At 47.2% G+C, this 15,347-nt stretch overlaps 1 protein-coding gene across 2 annotated transcripts in view; it reads right to left on the bottom strand.

Moving 5' to 3' along the window:
* Window positions 1-18: 18 nt before the first annotated feature.
* LOC149428759 (NACHT, LRR and PYD domains-containing protein 3-like) overlaps window positions 19-15,347 on the bottom strand; it is a 66,960-nt gene continuing 51,631 nt past the window's right edge. The window contains exons 9-11 of one of the 2 annotated variants that reach the window (XM_089667037.1): window positions 13,472-13,636; window positions 5,720-5,884; window positions 19-424 (exon numbers count right to left, since the gene is read on the bottom strand). In XM_089667037.1, the coding sequence (XP_089523163.1) occupies window positions 355-424; window positions 5,720-5,884; window positions 13,472-13,636 (400 nt within the window). In that variant the 3' untranslated portion in view covers window positions 19-354. Of the gene's footprint in view, window positions 425-5,715; window positions 5,885-13,471; window positions 13,637-15,347 lie in introns of those variants that run through there. The other variant, XM_089667036.1, reaches the window with a different exon arrangement.

The following is a 15,347-nucleotide window of genomic DNA, read 5'->3' as shown; positions in this document are numbered from 1 at the left end:
ACTGTGGGTGTAGGATTATAACTTTTTTTTTTTTTTATGGTTGAACTGGATGGACTTTTTTTTTTTTCAGCCAGACTAACTATGTAACTATGTAAAGTCGGGATGAGAATTGGAACCAATTCTGCATTCTCTGAGTAGGCTTATATATGAAATGTTCATATTTTTTGTGGAGTATGTCTTTAACTCCTTAATTATGAAACAAAATGTCTTCTCTTGTCCTAGATGTATTAGGTCATCTGTGATAGTTCATTCTCCTCATGGGTTGGGTTTGTTTATATCTAAATTCCATTCTTCTCATCACCCAGCGTCCGAGCTCCATTCGCAGATGTAGAAGAGCCTCTTGATCTGGAGTCATTATAGGTAGACCTCTTCCAGCATTCCTAGTTGTGATCTTATTTCCTGTGAAATGGAATTGCCAATAATCCTAGAATAGAAGATATAACTGGTCATCAGATCTCTTTGGGGTAACATAGAGCAGTTCTATGAATGTGGTTGAATATGGTCATGAAAATAGAAATAATGGCCAATCGATCATGATCAAGATCACCTGTTATCATCTGAACACTGAGAAGTGAACTGATCCTGTTCTGAACTCAAAATTGGAGACAGTTTTGAAAGCGAGTAACCAATCAGGCGTTAGTATGATCACAAAACACTACTAGTGAGGAAACTTTGATAGGTTCAGCTATCTATATAAACCAAACCCATATACTTCCCCATCTGAGGTCTCCTAGCCTCTGGCTCAGCTTTCCTCCCTTTTCTCTGTTGAGAAGCAGAACTGCCAGGAGTGACTAGGGAAGATAGGAGCCCCAGACCATTGATGGACAATTATCACCTTATCGGCAGTGGTGAGCTACATTCAGTTTAGGCTTCGGACTGTTGGAACCCAAGTTTATTTGAATCTGGAAGGTTGCTGTGATTGCTGGGCCAATCAGATGTGGGCTGGACAGGGGCGGACTGACAACTCATGGGGCCCCCGGGCAATAGGGAATCATGGGGCCCCTGTGTCCTTGCCCGAACTCAAAAAAGCCTATGAAAAAGGTACCAGGGGCATCTCATGGGGCCCCCTACTGACCCCGGGCCCTCGGGCAGTGCCCGAGTTTCCAAATGGTCAGTCCGCCCCTGGGGCTGGATATTTCCCACCCTGCAGCAGATGCACACAAAAGGGATGGGGATGACATCTTTAACCTAATATGGGCACAGGACTATATGAGGGTGATGTCACTGACCTAGTATGGCCATATTGTCAATGATACTAGCATCCCTGTTCCTTTGTATGCAGGGACGGACTGCCCATTCGAGCACTTGGGCACTGCCCGGGGTCAGTAGGGGGTCCCATAAAATGCCTCTGGTACCTTTTATAGGCTTTTCTGGGTGTGTTTTGAGTGTGGGCAAGGACGCAGGGGCCCCATGATCCCCAATTGCCCATGGGCCCCATGAGTTGTCAGTCCGCCACTGTTTGTATGTATATGCTGCTGCTGAGATGAGAATCTCTGCCAATCAGGCCATTGGCTCAGCAATCTCAACTAACTTCTAGATTAGAATGAACCTGAGTTTGAACCAATCCCAAGCCTGAACTGAATGAAGCAGAACACTACCAATGAGGTGATGACTGTCCAGCAATGATCAGGGGCTCGCGTCTACCCTGGTCATTCCTGGCAGTTTTGCTTCTCATGTCTATCATGGGGAGAAAGGAGGAAGGCTGTGACATGAAGGTGGGGGAGCTCAGGGGAGGAAAAATGTGTGTTTGGTTAAAATACATTCACCAGCCACTTTATTAGGTCCACCTGTTCAATTGCTTGGTAACACAAATTGCTAATCAGCCAATCACATGGCAGTAACTCAATGCATTTACAGTTGCAAGAAAAAGTATGTGAACCCCTTGGGATTACATGGAGTTTTGCATGAATTGGGCATAAAATTTGCTCTGAACGTCATCTAAGTCACAACAATAGAAGAACACAGTCTGCTGAACATAATACTACACAAACATTAGATGATGCCATGGTTTAATTGCACAAAACATGTAAACATTCACAGTGCAGGGAGGAAAAAGTATGTGAGGCCCTAGCTTAATGACTTCTCCCAGAGCTAATTGGAGCCAGAGGTGAGCCAACCTTGACTCCAATCAGTGTTATGATATTGGATGTGTTGCTGACAGCTGTCCTGCCCTTAAAAAACACACACCTGTTTTGGGTTTACTGGTTTCAAGAAGCACTGTCTGATGTGAACCATGCCTCGCAGAAAAGAGCTCTCAGAAGACCTACGATCAAGAATTGTTGACTTGCATGAAGCTGAAAAGGGTTACAAAAGTATCTCCAAAAGCCTTGATGTTCATGTGTCCGCGGTAAGACAGACTGTCTACAAATGGAGAAAGTTTAGCACTGTTGCTACTCTCCCTAGGTGTGGTCGTCCTGTAAAAATGACTGCAAGAGCACAGCGCAGAATGCTGCATGAGGTAAAGAAGAATCCCAGAGTGTCAGCTAAAGACCTACAGAAATCTCTGGCACATGCTAACATTTTTGTTGACACATCTACAATAAGGAAAACATTAAACAAGAATGGAGTACATGGGAGGACACCACGGAGGAAGCCATTGCTGTCCAAAAAGAATATTGCAGCACGTTTGAAGTTTGCAAAAGAGCACCTGGATGTTCCACAGCACTACTGGCAAAATATACTGTGGACAGATGAAACCAAGATTGAGTTGTTTGGGAAGAACACACAACACTATGTGTGGAGAAAAAAAGGCCCAGCACACCAACATCAAAACCTCATCCCCACTGTGAAACATGGCGGAGGGAGCATCATGGTTTAGGGCTGCTTTGCTGCCTCAGGGCTGGACGGATTGTTGTCATTGATGGGAAAACGAATTCCAGAGTTTATCAAGACATTTTGCAGAAAAACGTACGACCATCTGTCCGCCAACTGAAGCTCCGCAGAGGGTGGGTGATGCAACAGGACAATGACCCAAAGCATACAAGTAATTCAACAAAACAATGGCTGCAACAGCACAGAATACGCCTTCTGGAGTGGCCCAGTCAGAGTCCTGACCTCAACCCAATTGAAATGCTGTGGCATGACCTTAAGAGAGAGATTCACACTAGACATCCCAAGAATATTGCTACACTGAAACAGTTTTGTGAAGAGGAGTGGTCCAAAATTACTCCAGATCGTTGTGCAGGTCTGATCTGCAACTACAGGAAATGTTTGGTTGAGGTTATTGCTGCCAAAGGAGGGTCAACCAGTTATTAAGTCCAAAGGTTCACATACTTTTTCCTCCCTGCACTGTGAATGTTTACATGTTATGTGCAATTAAACCATGGCAACATCTAATGTTTGTATATTATTATGTTCAGCAGACTGTGTTCTTCTATTGTTGTGACTTAGATGACGTTCAGAGCACATTTTATGCCCAATTCATGCAAAACTCCACGTAATCCCAAGGGGTTTACATACTTTTTCTTGCAACTGTAGCCATCTAGACGTGGTGAAGATGACTTGATGAAATTCAGACCAAGCATCAGAATGGGAAGAAAGGAGACCTAAGTGACTTTGAACGTGGCATGGTTGTTGGTGCCTGACGGGATGGTCTAAATATTAAAAAAAAATGCTGATCTGCTGGGATTTTCACACACAACCATCTCTAGGGTTTACAGAGAGTGGTCTGAAAAAGAGAAAATATCCAGCCAGCGGCAGTTGTGTGGAGGAAAATGTCTTGTTGATGTCACAGGTCAGAGGAGAATGGGCAGACTTGTTCCAGATGATAGAAAGGCAACAGTAACTCCAATAACCACTCGTTACAACCAAGGTATGCAGAATACCATCTCTGAATGCACAACACGTTGAACCTTGAAGCAGATGGCTACAGCAGAAGAAGACCACTCCAGGTGCCAGCGTACCCATCTTCTGAAGGCTACTTCCAGCAGGATAATGCACCATGTCACAGACCTCAAATCATTTCAAACTGGTTTCTTGAACATGACAATGAGTTCACTGTACTCCAATGGCCTCCACAGTCACCAGATCTCAATCCATCAGCGCACATTTGGGATGTGGTGGAACGGGAAATTTGCATCATGGATGTGCAGCCGACAAATCTGCTGCAACAACGTGATGCTATCATGTCAATATGGACCAAAATATCTAAGAAATGTTTCCAACACCTTGTTGAACCTATGCCAAAATGGGGCCCAACCCAGTACTAGCAAGCTGTACCCATTGGCCGGTGAGTGTATGTTAACCAATGTATGTGCTCACACATGTAGTGCTCATCCCATATGTAGGGCCCACTGATTTGTCCCAGATTCTTTTCCCAGATTAGTGCAGGGGGTAGCCTGGCACACAGCAACAGTCACCCTTTCTGGCTCAATGAACAGTCTAAGGGTTTATCTTTTGTTGATGCTTTTTTGCAGGCTGAACCTGGATGGGGTGCAGGGAGCGGTGGTATACTCCAAACACCCTGTACAGTCATATGAGGACACCTTGGCAAAGCTTTTTAGTTCATTCCCTCCAGTAGCAGCTAAGGGAATGAGAAACTATAAGCACCTTCTCAACTTGAGCAAGTTCTAGCATTCATGCACAAGGGAAAGTAGCAGCACACAGTCCCTGGATACTTGAATATTTCCTTCCAATATCAGGAAGACATTTCTCCTGTAAACTCTCCAGAATAAATCCTCAGTGAAATCCATTCATCAGTTCCAGCAAGATTCAGAAAACAGCAACCACCCCCCCCACCCCACCCCCACCCCCCCAGCTTTAGCATAGACAGGACCTCGATGAGCTCCTGTAAGGACTTCAGTTGCAATGCCCAGAAGGGCAGCAGACCATCAGGCTGGGTACTTCTCCTGGACAAGAAAAGGGCTACCTCAGGCACCAAATTATTTATGCACTCCCCAGCCACCTATTGGGCGTCATCACCTAAGGATTGGCTGGGACCACATAAATACTCTGAGCCCCACTGAGGTTGTTAATTTGACTCCTACAGCTCACTACATACCATAAACCCCCAGAAGGTAGGGGGAAGCAGCCAGTGAAACCCAGAAAAGCCCACAGTAGTCACAAACTGCTCCACTGATTTCAGGGGAGCCGAAGAGAATTCAATTTACCTAGTCTATCTAGCAGCCTATCTGGAAGAGTGCTACACCCAGGGGTGGACTGACAACTCATGGGGCCCTCGGGCAATAGGGGATCATGGGGCCCCTGTGTCCTTACCCACACTCAAACCACACCCAAAAAAGACTATGAAAGTTACCAGGGGCATCTCATGGGGCCCCCTACTGACCCAGGGCCCTCGGGCAGTGTCCGAGTGCACGAATGGTCAGTCCGCCCCTGGCTACACCTATATACAACCTATCAGGAAACCATCAAACTTCAAACAGGAACATTCATACATTGCAGAGTCATCATAGCAGGTCTCAGTGACGGGATGCTGCATTGAAGTACAGTCTGTGCCCTGTGAATGGAGGTCTACTTCCCTCTAGACATCCATTCACATCTCTCTGTCCATGTGCTCTTCTAGAGGAGCTACCCAACAATGGCAATAGCCCGGGCATACTTGCTGACCTTTTCACAAAGTTCAGAGGGCACAGCAGCCACCAATGAGAAGGGTGACACAAGCACACATGACCAGAGCAGCAGACTGCAAATAAACAGGCGAATATCCCATCACTGCATATATATTGTGGTCATCAGTCACAGCCAGTCCTGTTATACTCACTGTAATTCCTTGATCTGGCTTGTGGTCAGAGCGTCTATCAGATCACTGAAATGAGAACCCTCCAGGTTGTTCCAGGACAGGTCCAGTGTCCTCAATGTCGGGTTATTTCTTATTCCAGAGGCCAGGTGGGGGCAGGAACTGTCCGTCAGGTGATTATAGGACAAACTGGAAAAGAAATAAAAAATAAATTCTCCCCCAACAATGAATGCAGCTATTCCCTAACTCCAATTTGTTTTCATTTTTGTCAGTAGAAGGGCACATGGTATATGTTACTAATAATCTCAGGCCTGAAAAAAATATCCATCAGGGTCCCCCCTTACATCAGGGTGTCAATCATTGTCCCCCTTAAAGCAGAGTCCCCATCAAAGCCCCCCTTACAATGAGAATGTCCATCAGAGTCCCCCGCTTACAAAAGGGTCCTCATCATAGTCCCCTCTTCCATGATGGTCTCCTTCAGAGCCCCCCTTACATCAGAATACCCATCAGAGACCCCCCCTTATATAAGGGTCCACATCATAGTCTCCTCTTTCATCAGGGTCCCCATCAAAACCACCTTACAAAAGGGTCCCCATCATAGTCCCCTCTTCCATGATGGTCTCCTTCAGAGCCCCCCTTACATCAGAATACCCATCAGAGACCCCCCCTTATATAAGGGTCCACATCATAGTCTCCTCTTTCATCAGGGTCCCCATCAAAACCACCTTACAAAAGGGTCCCCATCATAGTCCCCTCTTCCATCAGGGTCCCTTTCAGAGCCCCCCTTACATCAGAATGCCCATCAGAGCTCCCCCGTTATAAAAGGGTCTTCATCATAGTCTCTTCTTCTATCAGGGTCCCCATGAAAACCACCTTACAAAAAGGTCCCCATCATAGTCCCCTCTTCCATCAGGGTCCCCTTCAGAGCCCCCCTTAGATCAGAATGCCCATCAGTGCTCCCCCTTTTAAAAGGGTCAACATCATAGTCCCCTCTTCCAACAGGGTCCCCATCGGAACCCCATTTACAAAATGGTCCCCATCATAGTTACCTCTTCCAACATGGTCCCCTTCAGAGCCCCCCTTACATCAGAATGCCCATCAGAGACCCCCCTTATATAAGGGTCCACATCATAGTCTCTTCTTCTTAAAGGGTCCCCATTGGAGCCCCACTTACAAAATGGTTCCCATCATAGTCCCCTCTTCCATGATGGTCTCCTTCAGAGCCCCCCTTACATCAGAATGCCCATCAGAGACCCCCCTTATATAAGGGTCCACATCATAGTCTCCTCTTTCATCAGGGTCCCCATCAGAACCCCTTTTACAAAAGGGTCCCCATCATAGTCCCCTCTTCCATCAGGGTCCCCTTCAAAGCTCCCTTACATCAGAATGCCCATCAGAGCCCCCCTTTTAAAAGGGTCCCATCATAGTCCCCTCTTCTTTTTACGGTCCCCATCAGAACCACCTTACATCAGAATGGCCATCATTGTCCTCCCTTATACCCTTATAAAAGGGTCCCCATAATAGTCCCCTCTTCCTTTAGGGTCCCCATCAGAACCCCCCTTTACATCAGAAGCAGAGACCATAGGCAGTCCCTGCTGATTGAACTCCTCAATCAATGCGTATTGAGGAAATTCAATTAACTGTAGCTGTAGGTCGGATAAAATCTTGTCATGTCTCTGCTGGACCGGGTGTCTCCTTGCCCAGTTAAGTCCAGCAAAGAGACATCTCAGTCCAGCAAAGAAACAGCCCAGTCCAAGAAGGGACATCCCCATCCAGCAAAGAGACATCCCTGTCCAACAAAGAGACAGCCCGTCTCTTTGTGGATTGGGATGTCTCTTTGTGGATTGGGATGTCTCTTTGCTGGACTGGGCTGTCTCTTTGCTGAATGGGGATGTCTCTTTGCTGGATGGGAATGTCTCTTTGCTGGATGGGAATGTCTCTTTGCTGGATTGGGCCATCTCTTTGAATATATAGGGGGCACTGTGATTAGATCTCTTGGGGCACTGTAAAGTAAAGGGGCACTGTGACATAAAGGGGACTGCGCTGTAAAGGGGCACTGTAATCAATACAGTGCCACTTTACAGTGCAATCCCCTTTATATCACAGTGCCCATTTATATTACACTGCGGAGGACAAACTCTGTGAATATTCTGCCCCCCCCCCCCCACACAGAAATTGGCTGCTCGGTCTACAATGCCTGGGCCTATTTTTTGTCCCAGTCCAGGCCTGGCCACAGGTATAGAAAATCAAGCCCCTAGGCATGAAGACTGCTTCTACAAACATTGGTGAAAGAATGGGTCGCTCTCAGGAGCTCAGTGACTCCAAGCGTGGTCCCGTGATAGGTGGCCACCTGGGCAATAAGTCCATCCGTGACATTTCCTGGCTACTAAATATTCCACGCTCAACTGTTAGTGGGATTATAACAAAGTGGAAGCAACTGGGAGCAACAGCAACTCAGCCACCAAGTGGTAGGCCACGTCACATGACAGGGCGGGGTCAGCGCATGCTGAAGCGCACAGTGCGCAAAAGTCGCAAACTGTCTGCAGAGTCAATAGCTAAAGACCTCCAAACTTGGTGTGGCCTTCAGATGAGCCCAAAAACAGTGCGTAGAGAGCTTCATGGAATGGGTTTCCATGGCCGAGCAGCTGCATCCAAGCGTTCCATCACCAAGTGCAATGCAAAGCGTCGAATGCCGTGGCGTAAAGCACGCCGCCACTGGACTCCAAAGCGATGGAGACGTTTTCTCTGGAGTGACCGATCACACTTCTCTGGCAATCCGATGGACGTGCGTGGGTTTGGCGGTTGCCAGGAGAACGGTACTTGCCTGACTGCATTGTGCCAAATATAAATTTTGATGGAGGGGGGATTATGGTGTGGGGTTATTTTTTTCAGGGGTTGGGCTTGGCCCCCTAGTTCCAGAGAAGGGACCTCTTAAGGTGTCAGCATACCAAGATATTTTGGACAATTTCATGGTCCCAACTTTGTGGGAAGAGTTTGGGGATGGCCCCTTCCTGTTCCAACATGACTGCCCCCCAGTGCACAAAGCAAGGTCCATAAAGACATGGAGGGGCCAGTTTGGGGTGGAGGAACTTGACTGTCCTGCACAGAGTCCTGACCTCAACCCCATAGAACACCTTTGGGATGAATTAGAGCGGAGACTGCGAGCCAGGCCTCCTCCCCCGACATCAGTGCCTTACCTGACAAATGTGCTTCTGGAAGAATGGTCCAACCTTCCCATAGACACCCTCCTAAACCTTGTGGATGGCCTTCCCAGAAGAGGTGAAGCTGTTATAGCTGCAAAGGGCGGGGCCAACTCAATATTGAACCCTACGGACTAAGACTGGGGGGCCATTAATGGTCATGTGTGTGGGAAGGGCGGGGCCAACTCAATATTGAACCCTACGGACTAAGACTGGGGGGCCATTAAAGGTCATGTGTGTGGAAAGGGCGGGGCCAACTCAATATTGAACCCTACGGACTAAGACTGGGAGGCCATTAAAGGTCATGTGTGTGGAAAGGCCGGCCGACCAATACTTTTGGCAATATAGTGTACATACTGTACATGTTTTACATAAGATAAATATTTGTGTGAATATAGGTATTTACACATTGGTGCAAAAATGATATCTTTACTAGATGAAAGATGTAAAAAGTCTAAAGAAAGTTAAATAGGGAAACCAGTGAATCTATCCATACACATGCATAGACAACCAGCCAAGGAAACCAACTGGAAACAAATTGCCCCAGTTTTGCATATAACCAATATACTGTATATGTCAGGGGACCCAAACATTCTAAACAAAGGGCCACTTTATTGTCTTTTTATTATACTTTAGGTGAGTTATGACTGTGGCCATTGGTAGTAAACAATGCCTCAGGCTTGGTGATCAGTGGGAGTAAAAAAATTACATTACAAAATTACATGGTCAGTAGGAGGAGGAATAGTGCCCCATCATTGGTGTCAGTGGGAGGAATAGTGCCCCATCATTGGTGTCAGTGGGAGGAATAGTGCCCCATCATTGGTGTCAGTGGGAGGAATAGTGTCCCATCATTAGTATCAGTGGGAGGAATAGTGTCCCATCATTGGTATCAGTGGGAGGAATAGTGCCCCATCATTGGTGTCAGTGGGAGGAATAGTGTCCCATCATTAGTATCAGTGGGAGGAATAGTGTCCCATCATTGGTATCAGTGGGAGGAATAGTGCCTCATCATTGGTGTCATTGGGAGGAATAGTGCCCCATCATTGGTATCAGTGGGAGGAATAGTGCCCCATCATTGGTATCAGTGGGAGGAATAGTGTCACATCATTGGTGTCAGTGGGAGGAATAGTGCCCCATCATTGGTGTCATTGGGAGGAATAGTGCCCCATCATTGGTATCAGTGGGAGGAATAGTGTCCCATCATTGGTGTCAGTGGGAGGAATAGTGTCACATCATTGGTGTCATTGGGAGGAATAGTGCCCCATCATTGTTATCAGTGGGAGGAATAGTGCCCCATCATTGGTGTCAGTGGGAGGAATAGTGTCACATCATTGGTGTCAGTGGGAGGAATAGTGTCACATCATTGGTGTCAGTGGGAGGAATAGTGCCCCATCATTGGTGTCAGTGGGAGGAATAGTGCCCCATCATTGGTGTCATAGGGAGGAATAGTGCACCATCATTGTTATCAGTGGGAGGAATAGTGCCCCATCATTGGTGTCAGTGGGAGGAATAGTGTTCCATCATTGGTAACATTGGAAGGATTAGTGCCCCATAATTGGTGTCAGTGGGAGAAATAGTGTTCCATCATTGTTGTCAATGGGAGGAATAGTGCCCCATCATTGGTGTCATTGGGAGCAAGTGTCCCATTGTTGTTGTCAGTAGAAGGAACAGTGCCCCATCATTGGTGTCAGTGGGAGGAATAGTGCCCCATCATTGGTAATATTGGAAGAATTAGTGCCCCATCATTGGTGTCATTGGGAGGAATAGTGCCCCATTGTTGTTGTCAGTGGAAGGAATAGTGCCCCATCCTTGGTGTCAGTGGGAGGAATAGTGCCCCATCATTGGTGTCAGTGGGAGGAATAGTGCCCCATCATTGGTGTCAGTGGGAGGAATAGTGCTGCATCATTGGTATTAGTGGAAGGAATAGTACCCAATCATTAGTATCAATGGGAGGAATAGTGCCCCAACATTGGTGTCAGTGGAAGGAATAATGACCCATTGTTGGTGTCAGTGGGATGAATAGTGCCCCAACATTGGTGTCAGTGGAAGGAATAATGACCCATTGTTGGTGTCAGTGGGATGAATAGTGCCCCATCATTGTTATCAATGGAAGGAATAATAGCCCATCTTTGGTGTCAGTTGGAGGAATAGTATTCCATCATTGGTGTCTTTAGGGGGAATAGTGCCCCATTGTTGGTGTCAGTAGAAATAATAATGCCCCATCATTAGAGCGCTTTCCAAGTCACGGATTCCACAGGAAACACCCCTTAAGCATCCAGGTTTTTGTACATGGGGAGAATGGGAAGAGGCTTGACAACAGACTGCATAGTGGTGAGAAGCCACTGGCCCCAATCCCCTTATCCTCCTTTTAGAGGGACACTACCACCCTAACTTGGGAGCAGGGGTGGACTGACCATTTGGAAACTCGGGCACTGCCCGAGGGCCCGGGGTCAGTAGGGGGCCCCGTGAGATGCCCCTGGTACCTTTTTCATAGGCTTTTTTGAGTTTGGGCAAGGACACAGGGGCCCCATGATCCCCTATTGCCCGGGGGCCCCATGAGTTGTCAGTCCGCCCCTGCTTGGGACTTATCTGGGCACTTAAGCCCCTTACTGTGAGATACAAATTTACCTGAGCGCTCCATGCAGGACTCTGGGCCCCAACCTTTAGTACCCCATTGGCCAGTAAGAAGGGTTTTGGAGAGACTCTGGGACCTTTTGGCCTCTAGCTGAGCATTACCTGTAGTGGGAACCATCCCCCCCCCAGACTTAGTGTTCAGGTGCCCACAGGGGCATTGGGTCCAGACATAATTGGGCCTCACATTATTTTTGTTGTGTTGTATACATTTGATTTACTGTTTTATTGTTGTTGTAATTTTTTTGATGTTGCCTCCTGTGGTGTGTTGCCCAATACATATTCTTTCTACAGACCTGGTGTGTCAGAGGGTGTGGCAGTGCCAAATGGGGTCATTTCCATTTGAAGTAATTGAACCCCAACATCAGTGACTCCTCCGGGGGTAAGTACACGGGCGTATTTACCACAAGGCAAACAAGGCATTTGCCTAGCGTGGCATTTTTCAAGGGGGCAGCACTGCCCTCCTGGAAGAAGGGACAGAAGATGGGACACAAATGCGGCTTGGGGACCAGATGGGATCTGAGAGAGGCTGCGGGCTGCTTGACTCTCGTTCCCGGAGATGTCCAGAGCTGTGAAGGTGAGTGTCTTTCTCTCTCTTGCTGGGAGGGGAGTGGCCGATGTAGGGTGGCAATGGTTGTGGAGGGCTCTCTCGGGTGGGGGGGGGCAGGGGTGTTGTTGGTCAATGAGGCACTCTTCGGGTTGGGGGTGTATTTTGTGTTGCCTAGGGCAATACAAATCCTAAATATACCACTTGGTAAGCACCATATAAACGAAGATGTATGAGCCAAGGGTCTCTCGGGATGGGACAGTGGAGTAAATTGAATATTTTGGTCCACATTCTGCCTACCATTGGGTAGGTCCACCAGACATGTATAGTGCCTCCTGTGCTGGTACAGCCTCTGAAGCATATTGGGGAGTGTGAAGGGTGGAGGTAGGCAAGTATGGATGGAACCATGTACACCAACAATGGGGCACCTTTCCTCCCATAGACACCAACAATGGGTACTATTCCTTACACTGACACCAACAGTGGGGCACTATTCCTTCCACAGACACCGACCTGTTTCTATTTCTCCCACTGACACCAACGATGGGGCACTATTCCTCTCACTGACACCAATGATGGGGCACTATTCCTCCCAAACACACCAACGATGGGGCACTATTCCTCCCACAGACACCAATGATGGGGCACTATTCCTCTCACTGACACCAATGATGGGGCACTATTCCTCCCAAACACACCAACGATGGGGCACTATTCCTCCCACAGACACCAATGATGGGGCACTATTCCTCCCACAGACACCAATGATGGGGCACTATTCCTCCCACAGACACCAATGATGGGGCACTATTCCTCCCACTGACACCAATGTTGGGGCACTATTCCTCCCACTGACACCAATGATGGGGCACTATTCCTCCCAAACACACCAACGATGGGGCACTATTCCTCCCACAGACACCAATGATGGGGCACTATTCCTCCCACTGACACCAACAATGGGGCACTATTCCTCCCAAAGACAACAACGATGGGGCACTACTCCTCTCACTGACACCAACAACAAGTTGCTATTTCGGTACCCTAAAGAGCAGATTCTGGGGAAGTTATATTGATTGAGCAACAGGCAGTGGTGGACCGAATTTTTGCAAACCCTACTAGGATTTGGTGTTTCCAAGATCCTTCTCTCACCTAGAAACATAAGAATGAGCTTTGTTGGTGGACAGGCAGTTGGGAATAAATAACAGTGAAATATAAAATTTTAGGAAAAGAGTCCTTCATGAATGATCACTGAATGTGAAATCAAGAAGTGGACAACTGTCCGGGATTGTCTCTTTATGGAGTCTAAGGATGAATTCGAAGTACATTTCCATATTTCTATAACATTCATGCAGTCTCCCCGAATATTATCGTCCCAGTCAGATCTCTCATACTCACTGTAATTCCTCTATCCGGCTTGAGGTCAGAACTTCCATCAGATCCCTGAAGTGAGGACCCTCCAGATTGTTCTCGGACAGGTCCAGAGTCCTCAGTGTCGGGTTATCTCTTATTCCTGATGCAAGGTCGGGGCAGGAGCCGTCTGTTAGGTCATTTTTATACAAACTGTAGAAGAAGAAAAGAAATTTACCAGAGGAAAATTAATTTCTGCCCCAGGAATAAATGTAACTATTCTCTACATCAGGGGTCTGGAAACTTTCCAAGCAAAGGGCCAGTTTATGGTCCTTCAGACTTTAGGGGGGGGGACAGACTGTGGCCAGTGGGAGTAGAAATTGTCCTGACATTAGTGGATGTAAACAACACATCTCTGGTATTGGGGGGAAGGAATTGTACCTCGTCATCGGTGCCAGTGGGAGGAATAGTGCACTATTTTAGGTGTCATTGGGAGAAATAGCAACCCATTGTTGGTGTCTGTGGGAGGAATAGTGCCCTATTGTTGGTGTCAGTGGGAGGAATAGTGCCCTATTGTTAGTGTCAGTGGGAGGAATAGTGCACTATTTTAGGTGTCATTGGGAGAAATAGCAACCCATTGTTGGTGTCTGTGGGAGGAATAGTGCCCTATTGTTGGTGTCAGTGGGAGGAATAGTGCCCTATTGTTGGTGTCAGTGGGAGGAATAGTGCCCTATTGTTGGTGTCAGTGGGAGGAATAGCAACCCGTCGTTGGTGTTTGTGGGAGGAATAGTGCCCCTTTGTTGGTGTCGGATGGAGGAATAGCACCCGTCGTTGGTGACTGTGGGAGGAATAGTGCCCCAATGTTGGTGTTAGTGGGAGAAAAATTGCCCCATTGTTGGTGTCCGTGGGAGAAATAGCAACCCATCGTTGGTGTCTGTGGGAGGAATAGTGCCCCAATGTTGGTGTCAGTGGGAGGAATAGTGCCCCAATGTTGGTGTCAGTGGGAGGAATAGTGCCCCAATGTTGGTGTCAGTGGGAGGAATAGTGCCCTATTGTTGGTGTTAGTGGGAGGAAAATTGCCCCATTGTTGGTGTCAGATGGAGGAATAGCACCCGTCGTTGGTGTCTGTGGAAAGAATACTGCCCCATTGTTGGTGTCAATGGGAGGAATAGCACCTGTCATTGGTGTCTGTTTAAAAAATAAAAATCCCAGTATCTATCCCGCCATTTGTATAACTTTCATGTAAACCAATTAATTTACACGTTTTGGGATCTTTTTTAGCAAAGACACGGAGCAGAATACATTTTGGCCTAAATTTCTGAGGAAATTTGATTTTTTAAATTTTTTTACTGGACATTGTATATAGCAAAAAGTCAAAAATATAGTTTTTTTCTCAAAATTGGCGGTCTTTTTTTTTATAGCACAAAAAAAAATGCAGAGGTGATCAAATACCACTGAAAGAAAGCTCTATTTGTGGGAAAAAAAGGACGTAAATTTCATTTGGGTGCATGAGCGCGCAATTGTCAGTTGAAGTAAAGTAGCGCTGTAACACAAAAAATGGCCTGGTGAGGAAGGGGGGAGGGTAAATCCTCTGGAGGGCAAATGGTTAACAAGTGAAAAATAAAAACAGCATGTCCCCCTCCTCTCCCCTCCCCCCATGACAGGCGACCCCGCCCCTTGGTTTATCTACGGACGGCATTGGCTACCGGAGCTGTCAGTTGGTGTGTGCCCAAGGACGCTAAATAAAAGGTGTCACCAGTGACCACGCCCCCCCTTTGTTTATTTATCATCGGTGGGAACCAGAGATGTCAGTCGCCGGGAGGCAAGCGATGAGTGCAGACCTGTTTTTTTTTTTTTTCTGGTCGTCGGCATCCATCGTGATTGATAATGGGAGATTGTTTGGGGGGTGGAGGGGGGTTGTTTA

Source organism: Staurois parvus, unplaced genomic scaffold, assembly GCF_062004578.1.
Source record: "Staurois parvus isolate SC_StPar_1 unplaced genomic scaffold, SC_StPar_1.0 ptg002980l, whole genome shotgun sequence".
NCBI lineage: Eukaryota > Metazoa > Chordata > Amphibia > Anura > Ranidae > Staurois > Staurois parvus.
Note: the sequence above shows the minus strand (reverse complement) of the source record. Positions and strands in the feature narration are given on the sequence as shown.